The sequence below is a fragment of the Coregonus lavaretus genome, assembly GCF_964263955.1.
Source record: "Coregonus lavaretus genome assembly, chromosome: 37".
In the NCBI taxonomy this organism is placed as follows: Eukaryota; Metazoa; Chordata; class Actinopteri; order Salmoniformes; family Salmonidae; genus Coregonus; species Coregonus lavaretus.
The window spans coordinates 29005099-29028785 of record NC_140024.1 but is presented as its reverse complement, the minus strand read 5'-3'; the positions used below and the strand labels follow the sequence as shown (position 1 = coordinate 29028785).

General features: G+C 43.5%; 2 protein-coding genes across 2 annotated transcripts in view; both read right to left on the bottom strand.

Moving 5' to 3' along the window:
* LOC311111946 (uncharacterized protein) overlaps positions 1–13111 on the bottom strand; it is a 49613-nt gene extending 36502 nt beyond the window's left edge. Inside the window, exons 1-9 of the mRNA XM_084154883.1 lie at positions 12960–13111; positions 9274–9336; positions 7391–7558; positions 6076–6231; positions 5748–5861; positions 2121–2291; positions 1511–1699; positions 1026–1148; positions 390–503 (exon numbers count right to left, since the gene is read on the bottom strand). Coding sequence (XP_084011009.1) covers positions 390–503; positions 1026–1148; positions 1511–1699; positions 2121–2291; positions 5748–5861; positions 6076–6231; positions 7391–7558; positions 9274–9318 — 1080 coding nt within the window. The 5' untranslated portion in view covers positions 9319–9336; positions 12960–13111. The remainder of the gene's footprint in view (positions 1–389; positions 504–1025; positions 1149–1510; positions 1700–2120; positions 2292–5747; positions 5862–6075; positions 6232–7390; positions 7559–9273; positions 9337–12959) is intronic.
* A 4045-nt stretch (positions 13112–17156) lies between these two features.
* LOC311111413 (guanylyl cyclase-activating protein 2-like) lies at positions 17157–22969 on the bottom strand (the record flags this gene model as incomplete). Its single annotated transcript, XM_084154125.1, has 4 exons — positions 17157–17335; positions 21231–21336; positions 22048–22197; positions 22769–22969. The coding sequence occupies 4 exons, from the start codon at positions 22967–22969 to the stop codon at positions 17157–17159; spliced, it is 636 nt and encodes a 211-aa protein (XP_084010251.1).
* Positions 22970–23687: the final 718 nt, after the last annotated feature.

The window sequence follows — 23687 nt, the reverse complement described above, 5'->3', positions numbered from 1 at the left end:
TTGGATTGGTGTAAGAAGTGTCTGGAGAGAGCTCCCGTCATTGTTAAATGAATGCAGGAAGGTGTGCAAGTGCACACTTCGGGATAAGAGTAGAACATTGGGACCTAGCCCATATTGCTTTGGCCCACCATTCCAATGGGTATAGTTGTTAACACCCATGTGGTTTGTTATAATATATGATGATAATAATATATGCCTTTTAGCAGAAGCTTTCATCCAAAGCGACATAGTCATGTGTGCATCAATTGTTCATATGGGTGGCCCCAACAGGAAACAACCCCCTGATCCAGGCGTTGCAAGCGCCATGCTCTACCAAGTGAGCCACTAAGAGGACCCCTTAAAGGGATAGCTCACCTTAAATAGTTTGACCTATTTAAATAACCCCTCACCTTGATCTGCTGGTCTCTGGAGTCCACCTCCCCCTGGAGGACATCAATCACCTGGTTTTTACCCTGCAGCACCTCCTCCTTCTCATGTAGTTTCTGTTTCAGAGCCTTCAGTAGCTGGGGAGGACAGACAGCCATGTCAGCAACTACACTACCCACAGTGCACAGCAGTGACACATCAGAACTTGGTCTTGTGGTCACACTAGGACATTGCATGTTGTAACTGGAAATGTTAAACATTTGGTGCAATTTGCTGGATGTATAACTGATCTGAAACAGAATGTTCGTTCCAATGACTTAAGAAAGGATCATCTATAGTGTATCTACAGCTAGCATGGAGCCGGGTTATAGAGTTCAGAATGAATAGAGTAACTTCATAATATAATAATAATATGCCATTTAGCAGACGCTTTTATCCAAAGCGACTTACAGTCATGTGTGCATACATTTTTGTGTATGGGTGGTCCCGGGGATCGAACCTACTACCCTGGCGTTACAAGCGGCGTGCTCTACCAGCTGAGCTACAGAGGACCACACTCATGGAATGAGGACAATTTAAAGTGGGTTCATAGTTGATTTTACTGTTCATTTAAATGATAAAACAAAAGTAACAGCTGTAAATCCTCTAGTCTAGTTTACCTGTTCCAGATCAGCGCTGGCGTCAGACTTGGCGGCCAACTTGAAGAGCTCCTGTTCATGCATCTGGTTGACCTCTGTTAGCTTGTTGTCTTTCTGCAGAATTATGTCTTTAAACGTCTGGATCTGAAACGTCAACATACATAGACAGTTCATTCAGAAGACATTTGTGAAGCTTGAATACACAGCTGGTCACGGCTGGTCTGACAGTGAAATAGAGCGTTTGCGTTTTCTTCAGCTGATGAGGTGACCAGTGATGTGATTGGCCATGACACAACAAACATGAAAAAGGTGATTTTACAGGGACGGAGGAGTGGAGTTGTAACTTGATTCTTTTTTTTGTTTTAACGTTTATCTGTCATTAATAAACGTGACGATAAACATTGTGATGAAAAAAAGTGTACATATCTCTTATAGAAAACACATATAAAGTCAGAATCAGACTTGCTGATATATCAGCAAAACCTGTGATTTTCACCATAACCTACGTTTTGCTTGTACATGTTCTCCTTGTCCTCGAAGGCAGCCTTCTCTGTGACTAGAAGCTCCTTGAGGCTCTCGGTCTGCTCCTGCAGCAGGCTGTAGCGCTCATCACCCTCGCCCACCTTCCTGGTCAGGCTTAGGACCAGCAGCTGCAGCTCCGCCAGGGAGTCCGCTCCGCTCTCCTCCGGCAACGCCTGGAAAACCATCCACAAACTTTGCATTAAAGTTCCACGACATTACCTTCACGTTACATCGACGTTACATTTTGCATTAAGGACATGCGGGAACACAAAACCATGTCCAGAGACGAGATAAAAGAGTGAGGCAGTACCAGGTGGGTCCAGTGACGCTCAATTATTTAGAGGTTGTGTGGTGGGATACCTCGTATTCGGTTGTGTGCATGAGGTCGTGCACAGGGTAATATGACTGTGCTGGTCTGGAACAAAAAGCTTCACCCCGTGTATCTCCAGGACCAGGGACTACTGTTACTGTTACCCCCACCCCAAACTTCTCTCTGAAAACCGTTGTGTCCCAATAGCATCATTGTTGGGTCGTGCCAATTTTCCATGTTATGTATATTTCAAGGACAATAAAGCTTCTGGAATTTGTATTTACCTTCTGCTCCGTGTCGGGTTCGGCTGGAGGCGTGGCCGTCTGCTCTCCGGTGGCCATGCCCGTCTGCAGGTGGACTATGTAGGCCTCCTTCTCTGACAGCTTCCTGTTTCGCTCCACCAGCATGGCGTCCATGTCTGCGCCACGCTGCCTCTGGGCCTCCAGCTCTCGTGACTGGTAGGGGGAAAGACGCGGGCACGGTCAGATGCACATCGGTGCACACTTACACACAACAAAAATACTAATTCACACACAATTTTTAGATTTTCCGAACACCATGAAATTTACTCGATCAAGTACAACTAAGTATGCAAAGACAGACACACTATACATACACACTTGCTGGACAAAGCCCTGAACCACGAACATGACTAAAGATGTATTCTCTATTTAACAGAGTAGGCTACATAGCCTTGGCTACAAGACTGACCTAGGATAGATTGACCTAAAATAGATTGACCTAAAATAGATTGACCTAAGATAGACAGATTGACCTAAGATACACTACCGTTCAAAAGTTTAGGGTCATTTAGAAATGTCCTTGTTTTCGAAAGAAAAGCAAATATTTAGTCCATTAAAATAACATCAAATTGATCAGAAATACAGTGTAGACATTGTTAATGTTGTAAATGGCTATTGTAGCTGGAACGGCTGATTTCCAATGGAATATCTACATAGGCGTACAGAGGCCCATTATCAGCAACCATCAGTCCTGTGTTCCAATGGCACGTTGTGTTTGCTAATCCAAGTTTATCATTTTAAAAGGCTAATTGACCATTAGAAAACCCTTTTGCAATTATGTTAACACAGCTGAAAACCGTTGTGCTGATTAAAGAATCAATAAAACTGGCCTTCTTGAGACTAGTTGAGTATCTGGAGCATCAGCAATTGTGGGTTCGATTACAGGATCAAAATGGCCAGAAACAAATAACTTTCTTCTGAAACTCGTCAGTCTAATCTTGTTCTGAGAAATGAAGGCTATTCCATGCGAGAAATTGCCAAGAAACTGAAGATCTCGTACAACGCTGTGTACTACTCCCTTCACAGAACAGCGCAAACTGGCTCTAACCAGAATAGAAAGAGGAGTGGGAGGCCCCGGTGCACAACTGAGCAAGAGGACAAATACATTAGAGTGTCTAGTTTGAGAAACAGATGCCTCACAGGTCCTCAATTGGCAGCTTCATTAACTAGTACCCGCAAAACACCAGTCTCAACGTCAACAGTGAAGAAGCGACTCCGGGATGCTGACCTAGGCAGATTTGCAAAGAAAAAGTCCATTGTCTGTATTCTTTTGCCCATCTTAATCTTTTCTTTTTATTGGCCAGTCTGAGATATGGCTTTTTCTTTGCAACTCTGCCTAGGTCAGCATCCCGGAGTCACCTCTTGAACATGACCCAGCTGTGGCCTGAGGGCACCTTGCAGGAGATAACACTACACCAACTCATTCCTCACATTGCAGAAGGATATTGGCTTCCCTTATCTGTCCGCTGGCTAAGGAAACATGCACCTCGGCTTTCTGCTCAGGAACAAGGCGATGTTTCTGTTTTGAGTGGTGACATTCTCTTGTTACTACCGGTATGTAGGCTATGTGGGTTGTTTTAAAAGGTTAGTTCACAATCACACTGGATTGATGAAAGCCATGTCCTATACTACTCATACACTGAATATTAAGCCTTTTTACTGTGGAATGTTTAAGTTATGACACACTAAAGTCCACTAGAACACTAATTATGGTCTTCGCTTAGTAACACAGTATTTATTTATTTGTGTATTGTAGTTACGTATGTACAGTGCATTCGGAAAGTATTCAGACCCCTTCCCTTTTCCTACAGCCTTATTCTAAATGGATTCAATAAAAACATTTCCTCATCAATCTACACACAATACCACATAATGACAAAGCGAAAACAGGTTTTTAAAATGTTTGCAAATGTATTACAAATAAAAAACAAAATTATTTACATACACTACCAGTCAAAATTCTGGACACACCTACTCATTCAAGGGTTTTTCTTTATTTTTACATTGTAGAATAATAGTGAAGACATCAAAACTATGAAATAACACATATGGAATCATGTAGTAACCAAAAAAGTGTTAAATCAAAATATATTTTATATTTGAGATACTTCAAATAGCCACCCTTTGCCTTGATGACAGCTTTGCACACTCTTGGCATGATTTGGAAAGGCACACACCTGCCTATATAAGGTCCCACAGTTGACAGTGCATGTCAGAGAAAAAATCAAGCCATGAGGTTGAAGGAATTGTCCGTAGACAGAATTGTGTTGAGGCACAGATCTGGGGAAGTGTACCAAAACATTTCTGCAGCATTGAAGGTCCCCAAGAACACAGTGGCCTCCATCATTCTTAAATGGAAGAAGTTTGGAACCACCAAGACTCTTCCTAGAGCTGGCCGCCCGGCCAAACGGAGCAATCGGGGGAGAAGGGCCTTGGTCAGGGAGGTGACCAAGAACCTGATGGTCACTCTGACAGAGCTCCAGAGTTCCTCTGTGGAGATGGGAGAACCTTCCAGAAGGACAACCATCTCTGCAGCACTCCACCAATTAGGCCTTCATGGTAGAGTGGCCAGACGGAAGCCACTCCTCAGTAACAGGCACATGACAGCCTGCTAGGAGTTTGCCAAAAGGCACCTAAAGGACTCGCAGACCATGAGAAACAAGATTCTCTGGTCTGATGAAACCAAGATTGAACTCTTTGGCCTGAATGCCAAGCATCAAGTCTGGAGGAAACCTGACACCATCCCTACGGTGAAGCATGGTGGTGGCAGCATCATGCTGTGGGGATGTTTTTCAGCGACAGGGACTGGGAAACTAGTCAGGATCGAGGGAAAGATGAACAGAGCAAAGTACAGAGAGATCCTTGATGAAAACCTGCTCCAGAGCGCTCAGGACCTCAGACTGGGGCGAAGGTTCACCTCCAACAGGACAACGACCCTAAGCAAACAGCAAAGACAACGCAGGCTTCGGGACAAGTCTCTGAATGTCCTTGAGTGGCCCAGCCAGAGCCCGGACTTGAACCCGATCGAACATCTCTGGAGAGACCTGAAAATAGCTGTGCAGCGACGCTTCCCATCCAACCTGCCAGAGCTTGAGAGGTTCTGCAGAGAGGAATTAGAGAAACTCCTCAAATACTTGTGCTTGTAGCATCATACCCAAGAAGACTCGAGGCTGTAATCGCTGCCAAAGGTGCTTCAACAAAGTACTTAGTTAAGGGTCTGAACACTTATGTAAATGTGATATTTCCGTTTATTTTTTTTTGCTTTGTCATTATGATTTATTGTGTGTAGATTGATGAGGGGGGAAAAAACAATTGAATCAATTTTAGAATAAAGCTGTAACGTAACAAAATGTGGAAAAAGTCAAGGGGTCTGAATACTTTCCGAATGCACTGTATATAGCAATTAAGCTTTAAACTGCAAATGTGTACATGCCCTAAACCAAACCAAGTTTCATAAGGCATTACAAAGCTAGTATGAATGCTTATAGGAATGCATGTACAGTACCTATAGAAAGTTTACACCCCCTTGAACTTCCTTCACATTTTGCTACTTCAAAATTAAATCTAAAAAGGGAATAAATGAGATTTAGGTGAGGGTGTAGGTAGTACCTTGACTCCCAGTTCCTCATCTCTCTGTGACAGCTGATGCTCCAGATCCTCCACCTTCTTCCTAAGGAGGAGGATCTTCCCGCGGCTGGCCTGCTCGCCTCCCTCTGCACCTCCCTACAGGGTTACACCCAGGGGAAAACAGGGTCAACGGTCAAAAGGGTTACGCAACTTGAAATTATAACCAGCTTGGTGGAAGTTCAGGGGCCTGCGTGTCTGTGGTTTCCTGTTGCTTTTGCTCACTGAACTTGGGTGGGTGGGTAGATGTGTCTGTCTGCGTGCGTGCAAGCATATGTGCATGTATGTGCACGTGTGTGTGTGAGCGTGTTACCTTCTTGCCATGGGTGGGAGTCCCCTGGCCCCCAGCTCCACCCCCGGCAGCACCTCCTTTCTTCAGCTCCTCCAGCTGGGCGCTGAGGGAGGTGACCTTGGCTTTGTTCTGGAGACGCATCTTGGACAGCTTGGCCTCACACGCCTGCTTCTCTGCCTGTGTAGACACGGAGGAGGAAGAGGAAGAGGGAGAGAGGACAGAGACATGGTACCTTCAGTTAAAGCTAGGGGCGTCACTCTTTCACTGCGTTCATCGCTCCGATTTGGAGGGGTAGCCTACTCTTTGGAGTAATTGTGTCTTCAGCATCAAATCTTAATAAGCATAACTGTAAAAGCTCATTTGGGTTTACTATGCCTTAAAAAGGCCATATTTCATTACATTTGTGAGCTGTGTTTTTCTACTGTACTGTACTGTACTGTGACGCACCGTGCTGTGATCTCAGACTGCCTGAATACCTCACATATATGGCCCCGTGTAGCTCAGTTGGTAGAGCATGGCGTTTGCAACGCCAGGGTTGTGGGTTCGATTCCCACGGGGGGCCAGTATGAAAAATGTATGCACTCACTAACTGTAAGTCGCTCTGGATAAGAGCATCTGTTAAATGACTAAAATGTAAAAATGATCATTCATGCACCTTGGTTGGACTGTGAGCTAGCGATAGTAGCCTTCAATATTCCCTTTGGACTCCAATCCTGTTTTACTCTACAGTCTATGAAGCCTCTCAGGTAGACACTCGTGAGAGGCTATGGCCTGCCATCTATGGCTGTAGTCTCAGCAGAGACCACAGTGTTTCCATTGGACAAAAATAATGTTTTGTAAATACCTCAGCAGCCCTCGTGTAGACATGGGGTGCATCCCAAATGGCACACTATTCCCTATATAGTGCACATCTTTTGACCAGGACCCAGTAGTGAACTATATAGGGAATAGGGTGCCATTTGGGATGCAGCCATGGTGTCAGCGCTCTGTGCAGCGTGAGTGGACTTTGACTTGTAAATGAATAGACAAAAGTAACTAAACCACTCCCTGCCATTGAAACAGGATGAGTGATTCTATTGGCTTGAATTAAAAACAAACTGACAGTAGATGGGCCTCATTCTGGGGCGGCCGTGTTTGCATTGAGCTTCCTGATAAATGCCTCTGCTTTGTCCGTCACCAATCCCTGTGGCTTTAGGAGGGCCTTGAACTGCCCCAATGTTGCAGCTGGTAAGAACTGATTGAAGGTCAGTAAAACAAAATCCCTTCCTAATGGTTAGGGTTAGGCATTCGGGAGAGTGTCTAGGGGCATCATCAACCTGGAGCACATGGGACGTACCTTGAGCTGCTCGTCTTTGGTGCGCAGTGAGCCATCCTTCTCCCGGATCAGCTCCTTCAGCTGGGCCACCAGCTGCTCTGTCTGGGCCAGCCGCTCCGCCACCTCCACCAGGGCTGACTGGCCTCCTTCTCCTCCTCCAGCACCACCACCCTGGGGGGAATCGAGCGCCTGGAGAGGAGGGGGGAGGGGAGGGAGAGTGAGAGATAGTAGAGAGCCAGGAGACAGATAGACGAGGAGAGAGAGAGAGAGAGGAGGAGGGAGAGAAACGAGGAGGGAGAGAGACGAGGAGGGAGAGAGAGACAAGGAGGGAGAGAGAGACGAGGAGAGAGAGAGAGACGAGGAGGGAGAGAGAGACGAGGAGAGAGACAAGGAGAGAGAGAGAGAGACGAGGAGAGAGAGATTGAGACGAGGAAAGAGAGAGACGAGGAAAGAGACAAGGAGAGAGAGATTGAGATTAGGAAAGAGAGAGACGAGGAGAGAGAGAGATAGAGACAAGGAGAGAGAGAGATAGAGACGAGGAGAGAGAGATTGAGACGGGGGAAGAGAGAGAGAGGGGAAGAGAGAGAGAGACGAGGAGAGAGAGAGAGACGAGGAGAGAGAGAGAGACGAGGAGAGAGAGAGAGACGAGGAGAGAGAGAGAGAGAGACGAGGAGAGAGAGACGAGGAGAGAGAGAGAGACGAGGAGGGAGAGAGAGACGAGGAGAGAGACGAGGAAAGAGACAAGGAGCGAGAGATTGAGATTAGGAAAGAGAGAGACGAGGAGAGAGAGAGATAGAGACAAGGAGAGAGAGATAGAGACGAGGAGAGAGAGACGAGGAGAGAGAGATTGAGACGGGGGAAGAGAGAGAGAGACGAGGAGAGAGAGAGACGAGGAGAGAGAGAGAGACGAGGAGAGAGAGAGAGAGAGAGACGAGGAGAGAGAGAGAGACGAGGAGAGAGAGAGAGAGAGAGAGACGAGGAGACAGAGAGAGACGAGGAGAGAGAGAGAGAGACGAGGAGAGAGAGAGAGAGACGAGGAGAGAGAGAGAGAGAGACGAGGAGAGAGAGAGACGAGGAGAGAGAGAGACGAGGAGAGAGAGAGACGAGGGGAGAGAGAGAGACAAGGAGAGAGAGACGAGGAGAGAGAGAGAGACGAGGGGAGAGAGAGAGAGACAAGGAGAGAGAGACGAGGAGAGAGAGAGAGACGAGGGGAGAGAGAGAGACGAGGGGAGAGAGAGAGAGAGAGACGAGGAGACAGAGAGAGACGAGGAGAGAGAGACGAGGAGAGAGAGAGAGAAGAGGTGAGGGAGAGAGAGACAATATGTTAATGAAAACAGAAAGCTAGCCTTCACTGGGAAAGAGGAGGGCACAGTATGGATGAGAAAGAGATGGGGTATACACAGGGGGACATCTCCATGTCGTCACTATGATAATGTTTGGAGGGATTCCAGATGTGTGAGGACTGGATAGGTTTCAGCTAATAACATAGCCCCACTCCAATAAGCTTATTATCCAAACAGCTAGGGGATAGGAGCAAGGAGAATAGGCTAGGCTAGGGACTGAAAGGAAAAGTCTGTGGGGTTGCTGTTAGGGGTTGACGGCCATGAATTGGGGCGGAGGTGGGGGGGTTTAGCAGGGGCTTCAGTACAGGAAGTATGAGTTCTGATCCTCATCAGTCTAAAGCTGTGTGCTCAGCACTCCCCCTCATACCTCCCCCCTGCCCTACCTCCCGTCTCAGCCTGCCTGCCTCATCCCCGTGGGTAGGTTGGTAGCTAGGTGGCTGCCTGATGAATTGTATGGGGCTCTGGGCTGATGGCTTTGGAAGAACACATACACACATACTACATGTACATACCACAGGTGCATTCCTTCATAAACAGACAAAACATTTTTTTCATACTTACTCCCTGGCCAGGCCCGCCCTCTTCATTGGAAAACCACTTCAGCATGGTTTAGAGTGCTACTTTCTGAAATAAAATAAATATAAATGAGGGACATTTAGTCCACAAGCAAACCATTTAACAAACAGGCTACCCTACACCATGACAACTAACACGGGACATTCAATGACATTCTGGATAGCACTGCTGCGGCTAGGCTAAAACTTAAGCGGTCTCTCAAATTCAAGCTTCAGTGAAGCTCTGAAGGTCTTGCATCAGAAGTTAAGTCGCTGAGCTGTCTTTGGTATGTTGTTGTTGGAAACAGCCCACATGTCAGTTTCAGATCCTGGATCTTTTTTGAAGGCCTGGGGCACATTATAATTCATTTGGGAACACCAAACATATCCCGGTCCACACAAATGTTGGAATGTCCCCCAAGAGGACCCCAGGCTCTGGGACACAATACTAGCCTAGGTATTGTGAGTAGTGTGGGATTTGTGTGTGAAAACAAGCACGCAAGCTTACTTTAAGTAGATTTTTACATGTTTTAAAGCAAACTCTGAAAATAAACACTACCATTCAAAAGTTTGGGGTCACTTAGAAATGTCCTTGTTTTTGAAAGAAAAGCATTTTTTTTGTCCATTAAAATAACATCAAATTGATCAGAAATACAGTGTAGACATTGTTAATGTTGTAAATGGCTATTGTAGCTGGAAACAGCTGATTTGTAATGGAATATCTACATAGGCGTACAGAGGCCCATTATCAGCAACCATCAGTCCTGTGTTCCAATGGCACGTTGTGTTTGCTAATCCAAGTTTATCATTTTAAAAGGCTAATTGAACATTAGAAACCCATTTTGCAATTATGTTAGCACAGCTGAAAACTGTTGTGCTGATTAAAGAAGCAAAAAAACTGGCCTTCTTGAGACTAGTTGAGTATCTGGAGCATCAGCAATTGTGGGTTCGATTACAGGATCAAAATGGCCAGAAACAAATAACTTTCTTCTGAAACTCATCAGTCTATTCTTGTTCTGAGAAATGAAGGCTATTCCATGCGAGAAATTGCCAAGAAACTGAAGATCTCGTACAACGCTGTGTACTACACCCTTCACAGAACAGCGCAAACTGGCTCTAACCAGAATAGAAAGAGGAGTGGGAGGCCCCGGTGCACAACTGAGCAAGAGAACAAATACATTAGAGTGTCTCGTTTGAGACCTCTCAGGTCCTCAACTGGCAGCTTCATTAAATAGTACCTGCAAAACACCAGTCTCAACGTCAACAGTGAAGAGGCGACTCCGGGATGCTGACCTTCTAGGCAGAGTTGCAAAGAAAAAGCCACATCTCAGACTGGCCAATAAAAAGAAAAGATTAAGTTGGGCAAAAGAACACAGACAGAAGGAAGATTGGAAAAAAGTGTTATGGACAGACGTATCGAAGTTTGAGGTGTTCGGATCACAAAGAAGAACATTTGTGAGATGCAGACCAAATGAAAATATGCTGGAGGAGTGCTTGATGCCATCTGTCAAGCATGGTGGAGGCAATGTGATGGTCTGGGGGTGCTTTGGTGGTGGTAAAGTGGGAGATTTGTACAGGGTAAAAGGGATCTTGAAGAAGGAAGGCTATCACTCCATTTTGCAACGCCATGCCATACCCTGTGGACAGCGCTTGATTGGAGCCAATTTCCTCCTACAACTGGACAATGACCCAAAGCACAGCTCCAAACTATGCAATAACTATTTAGGGAAGAAGCAGTCAGCTGGTATTCTGTCTATAATGGAGTGGCCAGCACAGTCACCTGATCTCAACCCTATTAAGCTGTTGTGGGAGCAGCTTGACCGTATGGTACGTAAGAAGTGCCCATCAAGCCAATCCAACTTGTGGGTGGTGCTTCAGGAAGCATGGGGTGAAATCACTTCAGAATACCTCAACAAATTGACAACTAGAATGCCTAAGGTCTGCAAGGCTGTAATTGCTGCAAATGGAGGATTCTTTGACGAAAGAAAAGTTTGAAGCACACAATTATTATTTATATTAAAAATCATTATTTCTAACCTACATTTCCTATGCATTTTGCTATATTTCCTATTCAAACTCATCTCATGTATGTTTTCATGGAAAACAAGTAAATTTCTAGGTGACCCCAAACTTTTGAACGGTAGTGTATATATTTTTTTGTTCTTGTGAAAACAAATCTGTTTGCTTTTTAATTTGCACACCTGCACTAGGGTGTCAAATAGCTTAACTGACATAATGCAAAACCAAGACAAGACATAGGCCTATGGTATTCACCTCCTGTTGCAACAGACAATGTTTCTCAACGGAATCTGACTAATGAATACACCCGTTTGTTGGGCTACTGCACCTTCGAGTGCACCACAGTGAGGCTACATTGGTTCCCACTCACAGACTAGCCTGCTCCATTAACATCTTGTTACATGCCAGGGATAAAGCATTTCAGAGTAAGAGTGCTGATCTAGGACCCCCCCGTCCATATAACCTTATTCATTATGACTGAAAAGGCTAAACTGATCCTAGATCAGCACTCCTACTCTGAGACTCTTTGTCAATACAGGCCCAGGTCATGTTAGTGGAGAAGAGTGAGGAATCACTAAATTCTGGATGCTACTTATGACAATGGGTAGTGTGTTGTTTATGATTCAAATCAAATCACATTTTATTGGTCACATACACATATTTAGCAGATGTTATTGCGGGTGTAGCGAAATGCTTGATTCTGCAATTTAGACAGGTAGGGTGAGTTGTTGTTATATTGCACTACTAGGGCTGGAAGCCAGTCATTTAACCGAGTGCCCTGAGACTCTGGCTGCCAAAAGCACTTAGCTGTTTGATGCCCATGTCACATGACATACAGCCAGGAGAAAATCAGGCCAAACCAGTTCTCTCATGCATACCACAGCAAGTCCTGCCACTCCCTCTGTGCCCAGCTGCCCAAATCGCCCTGTCTCATTCCTCGGTTCCACTGGCCCGTAACAGAACAACGTTTATAATCCCAAACAGAAGAATTCAGGGTTAGCCCTGCGAGGTTTATTAAATTATCAGCCGCCCGCACGCTGAATGTCATCCGACATCTCGATATTAGCACCCTGCGCCATTGTATATATAGTCATTTTATTTATTGCTTCTGGTTTTGCATCCTTAGTAGCATGCTAGTTAGTAATGGTTTAATTATGGCTTCGAAAGATAGCCGGTTGACCGTTTGTACATGTCCGCAAACCATTGTAAACTAGCTGAAATGATGGTGCTTGTTCTGTTCATTTTCGTTCCTTGGGCTTACACTTGTTAACTAAATTTACATTTTAGTCATTTAGCAGACGCTCTTATCCAGAGCGACTCACTGCCTGTGACACAGCAGCTAATTTACGTTGGCTGCCCCCCCCAAGTACCTAGCTAACTACTAACGTTATGAACATTTACATTTTAGCTAACTAAGTTAGCCAGCTCGACTTGACATGCCAAATGTATCAGCATGCAAAACCTGTTCTACAACGTTGCCTACACGATTTAACTAAAGGCTACCTAATGTGTATTATAATATAATTAAAGTCAGCTGCATAACGTCAATGGTTAGGAACCGTATCTAAGCCAGTTGGCAGCTGACAATTTTGCTAACGCTAGCTGGTTAGCTAGCTACTCAGCGAGCATTAGCAGCTGCTTACACTGGTCAGACAGCAAAACCCAAACGCTTACCCAATTTATCGCTTCATAAAGATCTTCGTTCACATATTCTATAATGAAATCTTCAAAAAGCGCATGTTTATTGCTCAAGTTAAGAAATCACAAGAGATCCGAGGTATCCTTCAATCATCAGCGGCCATGTTCGTCAGGTGAATAATAACAGCGACGCTTGCGCTGTGAAGGCCGGTAACGACGCTCCTACTGCGATGGTGCGTGCGCTTCACCGAGGTCCGCGTGCCCACGAATAAGGTATGTATCAGGGAGGACGAGGTATATCATCTTTATAAGGACAGTATGTGTAGCCCTTCATATATACAGTGAGTCATTGGTGTAGCCCAGGGATGGGCAACTTTGATAGGGGTGGGTGCCACAAAAAATCAGAACTCCTCATGAGGGGCCACAGTTGTTCGCGGGTCTGCTTACCCACATCAATACCACCCACAAACACATTGTTAGCGAAACATTTTAGTGGCCCCTCTCTTGACAGCAGAGATAAAAAAATAAAAATAAACGTTTAAAAGTTCATTTCCTGCAGTTGTACACATTGTACCATTGGATGGAGTGAAATGATTGCAGTTTTTAATGTGATATCTGAGTGAGACTGACTAACAAAATCAATAGGGACCCCCCAGCCATGATTCGACCATGAAAACAACTAATTTAGCAATCCCAATTTGTTTTGCTGACATGGGTTAATTGACTGACTATTAGTGACTAACATAAGATGAGAAAAACCGCTGATGAACAAACAACATTTTGAAATTGCACCTTTTGTATTCTACCACTCTAACTCGCAACAGTAAGTCGAGACCCCAGTGTAAAATCTGTCAATTCAAGTTGGAGGAAATAAATCAAACCTGAAGACTGTAGATCTTCAGTCATTTTAACAAATTAAAATGGTATGATTTTCAAGAATTTGATTCCAAATTGATGGAGTCTACAGTCGTCCTACATTGAGACTGCATTTTTTAAACTTTCAAATGTATACTGAACAAAAGCCATTGATTTCAAAGTTTAAAGGGATACTTCAGGATTTTGGCAATGAAGCCCTTTACTTCCCCAGAGTCAGAAGAACTCGTGGATACCATTTGTCTCTGCATGCAGTTTGAAGGAAGTTGTTAACTAGCATTAGCGCAATGACTAGAAGTCTTTGGTAACTGATAGCATGCTAGTAAATACCATAGACTTCCAGTCATTGTGCTAACGCTAATTAACAATGGCTCGTGAAACTACCTCTAACTTTCTTCATACTGGATGTAGAGACCAGTGGAGGCTGCTGAGGGGTTGGACGGCTCATAATAAATATTCCACTTATTCCACTCCAGCCATTACCACGAGCCCGTCCTCCCCAATTAAGGTGCCACCAACCTCCTGTGGTAGAGACATAAAAATGGCATCTGACTCTGGGGAAGTAGATAAAGGTCTTCATTGCCAAAATCCCAAAGTATCCTTTTAACAAGCTATCGAGCTCTATGCACAATGACTACTTTTAACAATTTACACAGAACATTTTACAAGAAAACATTAACAGGAAGAACTGTGCAGATACAACGTTTGGTAACATAATAAAACTGAGGGAGATTTTACTGTAACCAAATTTACCATCTGCAGTTTTCCCACTAAATATATTCTTATTTTTTACTGAATAAATTGGTCAAAGTAGTCATTGTGCATAGTTGTATGGTTTGTTAAACTTTTAAATCAATGTTTTTTGTTTGGCATACATTTTCAAGTGAAAAATTGGAGTCTCAGCATAATTCCCTTACCGTGGAATTTCTCTTATAACCACACACAGAAAACAAGGACCCATGTCTCCATTGTTTATATTTTTGCTACTGATATCTTTGTTATAATTGCATTATATTTTTATAATTGTTTTTATGTTTTATATTTGACTTTGAAAAGTAAATGTATGTCATTACGAGAGCTTGGGTCTGAGGTTTTATCTGCAAAAAGAGGATTCTGAGATAATTGGCTTTAATGTTCCAAACCCTCATTGGTTTGAATGGTGTCAGCGATTTTTTTTTAAATTGTATTCTTTTGAACTTAACAACATGAATTAGAGTATTTACAGTACTATATACGGAGAGAACATTGAACTGAACAAAGCTATGTCAATAACTAAATTTTGAGAAAAATGCAGATAGAACCTTACATTCCCAAGCTCTTGATTGGCTGATTTGCCATTCTCTTCTCTTCCTTGTTGGTCAGCTTTGGTCGGACATCACTGTAATGCCTCTCTCTATACTTGGAAGAGCTTAGGATAGCTTCCTTACTTTTCTTACCTTAAATATTTGTTGTTGTTTATATTTTAATACCGGAATAAGAGCCAGTCATGTAACGGGAAGATGCTGCTGTTTGTGTACACTGAATGTGGCCAGAATCTCACTTGCCATTAAACATGCAACTTCATAGCAATATCGAAGAGTGTTTATTTTTTTCAAGGCATTTTATTCCTTTACTACTACAGATATACAGTATTCTAAACATTAAGGGATATTGCATTGTGAAACATTTTCATGATACACACACAAGGTGGCTCCCAAACACAATAAAATAACAATTACACACACACAGACACACACACCGTACTGAAGACAAAGACACTCATAGAAAGCTGGGAAAAAGTGAATACCCTGTGGAATGTTTCAAAAGTCACCTTTCATGAGATCGGTAGCTCACACATTGTCAAAGCCCTAAACCTCTTCTTACATAGTAAGCCTCAGTTGCTTCCCTTGTTCATCTCTTGGTCTTTGAGACTGAATGGCTAGCCAGTGGTTAGTGGTAGGCCAGGGTCCTGTTCACCAGTCACGGAACGGGACAAAAATGGTCAGAAACAGAGTGAAACCTGGAGATACTATCTGAACTTGTCCAATAAGAATTAAAATAATTTTAGTTTAACATTGCACTATGGTTTTGAAACGTTTTGCTACAGTGTGCTCAAATGAATATGACCCATGCCTATTCCTCACTGAGGCCTTAGGCATTCAGCTCTTAAGACTCTTCAGCTAAAAACCTTATAGTTTCTCCTTGTTGTTTTGACAGGGACCATTAGCCAAGATAGATAATCAGGCTTCAAGGAGCAGGTTTCCTACCCCCTGACCATCCCTCACAGAACTGATTCTAAGAATGCTGAGGAAAACATTTAACCAAAGGATGTTGAAACCCTTTTCCACTCACAAGGTGTCTGAAGTGCACATAGAACGCATACGCTGACATGTGTCAAGTGTTCAGTCAGGCCGAATCCCAAATGGACCCCTAGACCCTACGCCCTATGCACTTGTGGAGATCTGAAAGGATTTGATTGGTATAAGCAATATGGTGAAACTTACACCTAGCCAATCAGAGAGCAAGGTGGACCTTTTGACCATATTACTTACACCTGTCAAATCCTCTCAGATCTCCACAAGTGCATGGAGCATAGTGGAGGGTTCCCCAGCTGGCGGCCCGCGGGCCATGGTTTTATTTGGCCCCCCAAGTTTTCTGAGCAAAAAAACGTTTATTTCTTTGTGTGGAATATTCATTGTTGGACATAAGACTGTAAAAACACCAGGAAATCAGCTCCAAGTGATTTTAATTTAAGAAATCTGTTCCCAAATATTTCCATGAATAATAGAGAGACACGTGATCGTATTCAAATGTAAGCAAGGTTTGAAATGATTATGTTTTAGTCAAACATTATATCTGTTTGGGCTTTGCAGTCTACAAATGATTTTTTATTATGTTCCGGCCCCCCGACCATCTGCTCCAGAAAAAATCGGTACGCGGCTGAATGTAGTTGCTGATCCCTGGTGTAGTGTCTAGGGGTACATTTGGGATTCGGCCTCAGTGTCTCTGGCCACCATTTTGTGCGTCCATCTTTGAAGTGGGGTAGATCTGAGATCCCTTTAGTGAAACAATTGAGACCTCCAAATAACATCTATCACACATCATGACCTGTCGGTAGTGGGACAGCTCTTCCTGCATACCTCCATTTTGTCATCCCTGCCATCATTTTAAATCACGCAGAACTTTTGGCAGTTGATTGTCATGAAAAAGGGGGAAATCTTCACGTCATCTCGAATTTAAAACCGGCCACAAGTCTCTCATCTCTTTCACAGGATTGTACGATACGCCAACACACGTTTTGTTAATTCATCGGGCCTTCGTCCATATCAATATATTGTCTATTATATATAGTATCATTGTAGGAATCCAATCCCTTGAAGGTCACTTGTTGTTCTTCCTCTGCTGTTCTTCCTCCACGTTCTTCCTCTGCAGTTCTTCCTCCACATTCTTCCTCTGCTGTTCCAGGAACCACTCGCAGGGTCTCACGTCCAGCTTGAGCTGGTCCAGCACCCACTGGTCCTTCTGAGCCCCATCCATGAACTCCTCCAAGGAAATCTGGCCTGGAAACAGAGAGAGAGAATGAAAGGAATACCTGTATATATGTGTGTGTATAGATATATACTGTACATACAGTACCAGTCAAAAGTTTGGTCACACCGACTCATTCAAGGGTTTTTCTTTATTTTTACTATTTTTACATTGTAGAATAATAGTGAAGACATCAAAACTATGAAATAACACATATTGAATCATGTAGTAAACAAAAAAGTGTTAAACAAATCAAAATATATTTTATATTTGAGATTCTTCAAAGTAGCCACCCTTTGCCTTGATGACAGCTTTGCACACTCTTGGCATTCTCTCAACTAGCTTCACCTGGAATGCTTTTCCAACAGTCTTGAAGGAGTTCCCACGTATGCTGAGCAGAGCCAGTTTCATCATAGTCCTCCTGAGTGGTGCAGTGGTCTAAGGCACTGCATCGCAGTGCTAACTGTGCCACTAGAGATCCTGGTTCGAATCCAGGCTCTGTCGCAGCCGGCCGCGACCGGGAGACTCATGGGCGGCGCACAATTGGCCCAGCGTCGTCCAGTGTAGGGGAGGGAATGTCCGGCAGGGATGTAGCTCAGTTGAAAGAGCATGGCGTTTGCAACGCCAGGGTTGTGGGTTCGATTCCCACGGGGGGCCAGTATAAAAAAATATGTATTCACTAACTGTAAGTCGCTCTGGATAAGAGCGTCTGCTAAATGACTAAAATGTAATGTAAATGTAAATCATAGTGCTTGATCGTTTTTGCGACTGCACTTGAAGAAACTTTCAAAGTTCTTGTAGTTTTCCGGATTGACTGACCTTCATGTCTTAAAGTAATGGTGGACTGTCATTTCTCTTTGCTTATTTGAGCTGTTCTTGCCATAATATGGACTTGGTCTTTTACCAAATAGGGCTATCTTCTGTATACCACCCTGCCTTATCAAAACACAACTGATTGGTTCAAACGCATTAAGAAGGAAAGAAATTCCACAAATTAACTTTTAATAAGGCACACTTGTTAATTCAAATGCATTCCAGGTGACTACCTCATGAAGCTGGTTGAGAGAATGCCAAGAGTGTGCAAAGCTGTCATCAAAGCAAAGGGTGGCTACTTTGAAGAATCTCAAATATAAAATATATTTTGATTTGTTTAACACTTTTTTGGTTACTACATAATTTCATATTTGTTATTTCATAGTTTCGATGTCTTCACTATTATTCTAAAATGTAGAAAATAGTAAAAATAAAGAAAAACCCTTGAATGAGTAGGTGTGTCCAAACTTTTGACTGGTACTGTATATACCGTATATACACTCAGTTGGCAGTTTATTAGGTACACAAAAATGGTTCGCGCCTACAGACAGTGAGTCACGTGGCCGTGGCTTGCTATATAAAGCAAGCAGACAGGTATCGAGGAATTCAGTTACTGTTCGATTAATCATTAGAATGGGCAAAACGAGTGACCTAAGCGACTTTGAGCGTGGTATGATAGTCGGTGCCAGGCACGCCGGTTCCAGTATCTCAGAAACGGACGGCCTCCTGGGCTTTTCACGCACAACAGTGTCTAGGGTTTACCAAGATTGGTGCGATAAACAAAAATATCCAGTCAGCTGCAATCCTGTGGGCGAAAACAGCTTGTTGATGAGGGGTCGAAGGAGTGTGGCAAGAATCATGCAAGCTAAAAGGCGGGCCACAAACAGACAAATAACGGTGCAGTACAACAGTGGTGTACAGAACGGCATCTCGGAAAGCACAACTCGTCGGTCCTTGTCACGAAGGGCTAGTGCAGCAGACGACCACATGGGTTCCACTCCTATCAGCTAAAAACAAGAAGAAGCTCCAGAGGGCACGCGATCACCAACACTGGACAATTGAGGAGTGGAAAAACATTGCCTAGTTCGACAAATCCCTGTTCCTGTAGCCTCATGCTGATGGCAGAGTCAGGATTTGGCGTAAGCAACATGAGTCAATGGCCCCATCCTGCCTGGTGTCAACGGTACAGGCTGGTGGCGGTGGTGTAATGGTGTGGGGAATGTTTTCCTGGCACACGTTAGGTCCCTTAGTACCAATTGAGCAAACATTTCCATGTCCTGAAGAATTCAGGCTGTTCTGAAGGCAAAAGGGGGTCCAACCCGGTACTAGATGGGTGTACCTAATACTCCAATGCTTCCCACAGTTGTGTCAAGTTGGCTGGATGTCCTTTGGGTGGTGGACCATTCTTGATAGACGGGAAACCGTTGAGCGTGAAAAACCCAGCAGCGTTGCAGTTCTTAACACAAACCACACAATCCATGTCTCAATTGTCTCAAGGCTTTAAAATCTTTCTTTAACCTGTCTGCTACACTTCATCTACACTGATCGAAGTGGATTTAACAAGTGACATCAATAAGGGATCCTAGCTTTCACCTGGTCAGTCTATGTCATGAAAAGAGCAGGTGTTCTTAATGTTTTGTACACTCAGTTTATTTATACAGTGGGTACCGTGATGATTGACACCCTCGATAAAGATGAGCAAAAATTACTGTATAAAATAAATAATTCAAATACTGAGCTAGATTGTATGCTAGAGAACATTTGGGAAATACAATTGCTCAGAGAAAACGATTTTGTTTAACAAGTAATATTTCTTTCTCAAAAAGGTTGGGGGACAAAATTATTCACACCCCTGTTTTCAAAACCTTTGAATAGCTTAAAATTGAGAGGATAATGCTACTTTTTCAACAACAAAAAATATGAGATGGAGAACACATTGGGAGGGATCTTAGACCATTCCTCCATACAGAATCCTTCCAGATCCTTGATATCCTTCATCTGCGCTTATGGACTGCCCTCTTCAATGCAAACCTTAGGTTCAATGGGGTCAAGTCTGAGACTGAGATGGCCAATGCAAAATGTCGATTTTGTGGTAAATTAACCACTTTTTTTGTGGATTTTGATGTGTGCTTGGTGTTATTGTCCTGCTGGAACATCCACTTGCAGCCATCCAGGACCTCTATACAAGGCGGTGTCAGAGGAAGGCCCTAAAAATTGTCAAAGACTCAAGCCACCCTAGTTATAGACTGTTCTCTCTGTTACTGCACAGCAAGCGGTACCAGAGCACCAAGTCTAGGTCCAAAAGGCTTCTTAACAGCTTCTACCCCCAAGCCATAAGACTCCTGAACAGCTAATCATGGCTACCCGGACTATTTGCATTGTCCCCCCACCCCATTTTACTGCTGCTCTTTAATTATTTTTATTTTTTATTTTGTACTTATCTATTTTTTACTTAACACTTATTTTTCTTAAAACTGCATTGTTGGTTAAGGGCTTGTAAGTAAGCATTTCACTGTAAGGTCTACACCTGTTGTATTCGGCGCATGTGGCAAATAAAATTTGATTTTATTTGATGTTTCAGTCTCCTGGCAGAGGCAACCAGGTTTTTGACTAAAATGTTCTTGTACTTGGTAAAGTTCATGATACCGTTGACCTTAAAGGACCCCAGGACCAGTGGAAGCTAAATAGACCAATAACATAAAAGACCCACCACCATATTTTACAGTAGGGATGAGGTATTTTCTGCATTGTTCTTCTCGAAGGCCAAACCCACCATTAGTGAGCGAGGCCAAATACCTCTATTTCCGTGTCATATGACCATAGCACCCGTTCCAATCCAAGTGCCAATGCCGTTTAGCAAACTCCTGGTGGTGCTATGGTCAGATGGCATGAAAATAGAGCTCTTTGGCCACGCACACCAATGGTGGGCAGAAACGTTTGCACTCTCGTCTTCTCAACATGCTGGCTCTGCGCATACATACACCTTCATTTGCCTTGCTGAAATGTTTTAGTACTACCTTACTACACCCACAATGTAATGAGTATATTGCACACATACAGGCCTACACAGATACTACATGTCTAATGATAGACAGACACCTCACATAGACTTACCATCTTTATTCTTATCCACCAGGTCAAAGATCCGGTCAGTGATCTGATCAGGGGTCAGGTTGTCAGTTTCAGATGGGTTCCCATGCCTCTTGATATTGTAGATGATCTGCAGAGAGAGGAAGACATGAGAAAATGGATTGACTATGGTGAGTGGGAGCAGGTTATGTACACACATGTTGTATAGATTGAAGCAGGGGATGGCACACCAGACAGAAAGGTGTTTTTTTATATGGCTCAATATGCTGTATGTCATCTCATATCAAACGTATAGTTTCATATCCCTGCATATAATTAGGCTTACTGGTTATATGGTTTTGGTATGCATGGTGCATTAAAAAGGAGTACAATTAGCGTGGGAAAATGTTAAGGCATCTCAATTTGATGAGAGGGTCATACCCAGTATCTTGTTTACATACATCATGTTCAGAGGGGAGCTCTGGCAGCATACAAGGCTTTTTAGCTTAAGGGCACTTATACGGGATGTTCCAAGCCAACTCCCTCCACAATGTCTCTGACAATTGATCCCCTAGAAGTCGACAATCTAATCGGGCGACGTGACTATCTAAACTAGGCTATGTCTTCCTGGAAACCTTTCAAATCCATAGTCTAAACAAGATTAAGCTCCTTTAAAGATAATGCTAGTATGGCCATTCACGGGGTGGGCGTCACGTAGGCCTATAACCACACAAAGCCAGCAAGAACATCGGGAGGCCAGTTTGTAGAGTAACATATTTGACAGGCTTCCACGTGTTTAGGTCAGGACTTCAAAATAAATTGAGAAAAAACACATCTAAACAACAAGCATCTATACACTTACTTTGACAACTTGTTTTAGCTCCTTTTTGTCGAGGTGTCCGTTTCCATCTCTGTCGTATAATTTGAAAGACCACCTCAGTCGGTCCTCGAGCTTTCCTCTAAGAACGAGGTGCACTGCTGCCACATACTCCATAAAGTCTAGTGTGTTGTCCTATGGATAAAAACAAGGAATTAAATCAACTAAACACCAACGAATGTAATGTAGGTGATGATCTCTGTGTGATGTGGAGACATCATTGTCCCTTTTGTGTGTAACCACGGAGAATGTTGATTGCTGTTACGTATTTGAGCGTTTCAGCACCACGGACAGCGCGCGGGTGTATCTACGTGTGTATAAGCCAGGGCAGACGTTTACATTTGAGTCATTTACATTTTAGTCACTTATCCATAGCGACTTACAAGAGCAATTAGGGTTAAGTGCCTTGCTCAAGGGCACATCAACAGATTTTTCACCAGCTCGGGGATTCGAATCAGGCTAGCGACCTTTCGGTTACTGGTCCAACGCTCTTATCAGCTAGGCTACCTGCCTACCTTTAATTCATAGCTTTAATGTGTATTTATCTAGGCAATATAACCAAGATAATATCACAATGAATTAATTGTTTTATAATCTACAACTGTCTCAGCTTCTGGCAAAGGCTACTAGCCTACTTATGTCCATTATCCCTTCCTCTAAATATGCTTAGCTTAATAAATCAGTACAAAGGTACATATACACGTACATGGTTCGCGTCAAACGATCGAAATACGTTGTCCATGTATGCAGATTCCTCCTCCGTCGAGTCGCTGCTAATTCCAAAGATTTTCTTGAATTCGTGTAAATGCAGGTTGCCACTGGGACACTCGCTGGCGAATTTTCGGTATAGTTCCTGGATATGTGTGAGGGCCACCTCCTCGTCTAGCTCACTGTGTGATTGACCCATGGTTGAGCAGATCCAAGTCCTTTAAAGGTGGTCTATGAAGTTCTTAACGAATAACTGGTAAAAGTTATCTACAACACCCATTCCTTCCACGCTCTCAGAGACCACAAAACAGGTTTGCGCCCAAGTCAATGAGTTTGAGGATTAACCCAACATTCTAACATTTGGCTTAGCCTACTGTTGATTGTTGATATTTTTAGTCAATATTTTAGATCCGTTATTAAAAAATCCAATCGAGACAGGCGGAACAAATCAAGATGCATCAAGCGCCAAAGCCCGTGTTAGATCAGGTACTATTCCATTCTTTGGATATCTGAGGGGATTATTTAACACTGGACCTCACCAAGATTAACGACTAGTGAAGTCAAACGGCCGACTCGCCACACAACCTCAACTGCTCTCCCTACCCTGAGAAAAAAGGGTTCCAAAAGGGTTCTTCGGCTGCCCCCATAAGATAACCCTTTTTGGTTCCAGGTAGCACTCATTTGGGTTCCATGTAGAACCCGCAGTGTAAAGGGTTCTACCTGGAACCAAAAGGGGTTCTCCTGTGGGGACAGCCGAATAACCCTTTTAGGTTCTAGATAGCACTTTTTTTTTTCTAAGAGGGTATAGCCTACTCAGACCACAAAGTCGAAGTCATTTAATTAGCCTTATGTCACCCACTCGAAATTTGCCTCTCTGCTCTTTATCTGACACAAGTCACCAAAGCTACCGTGACGCT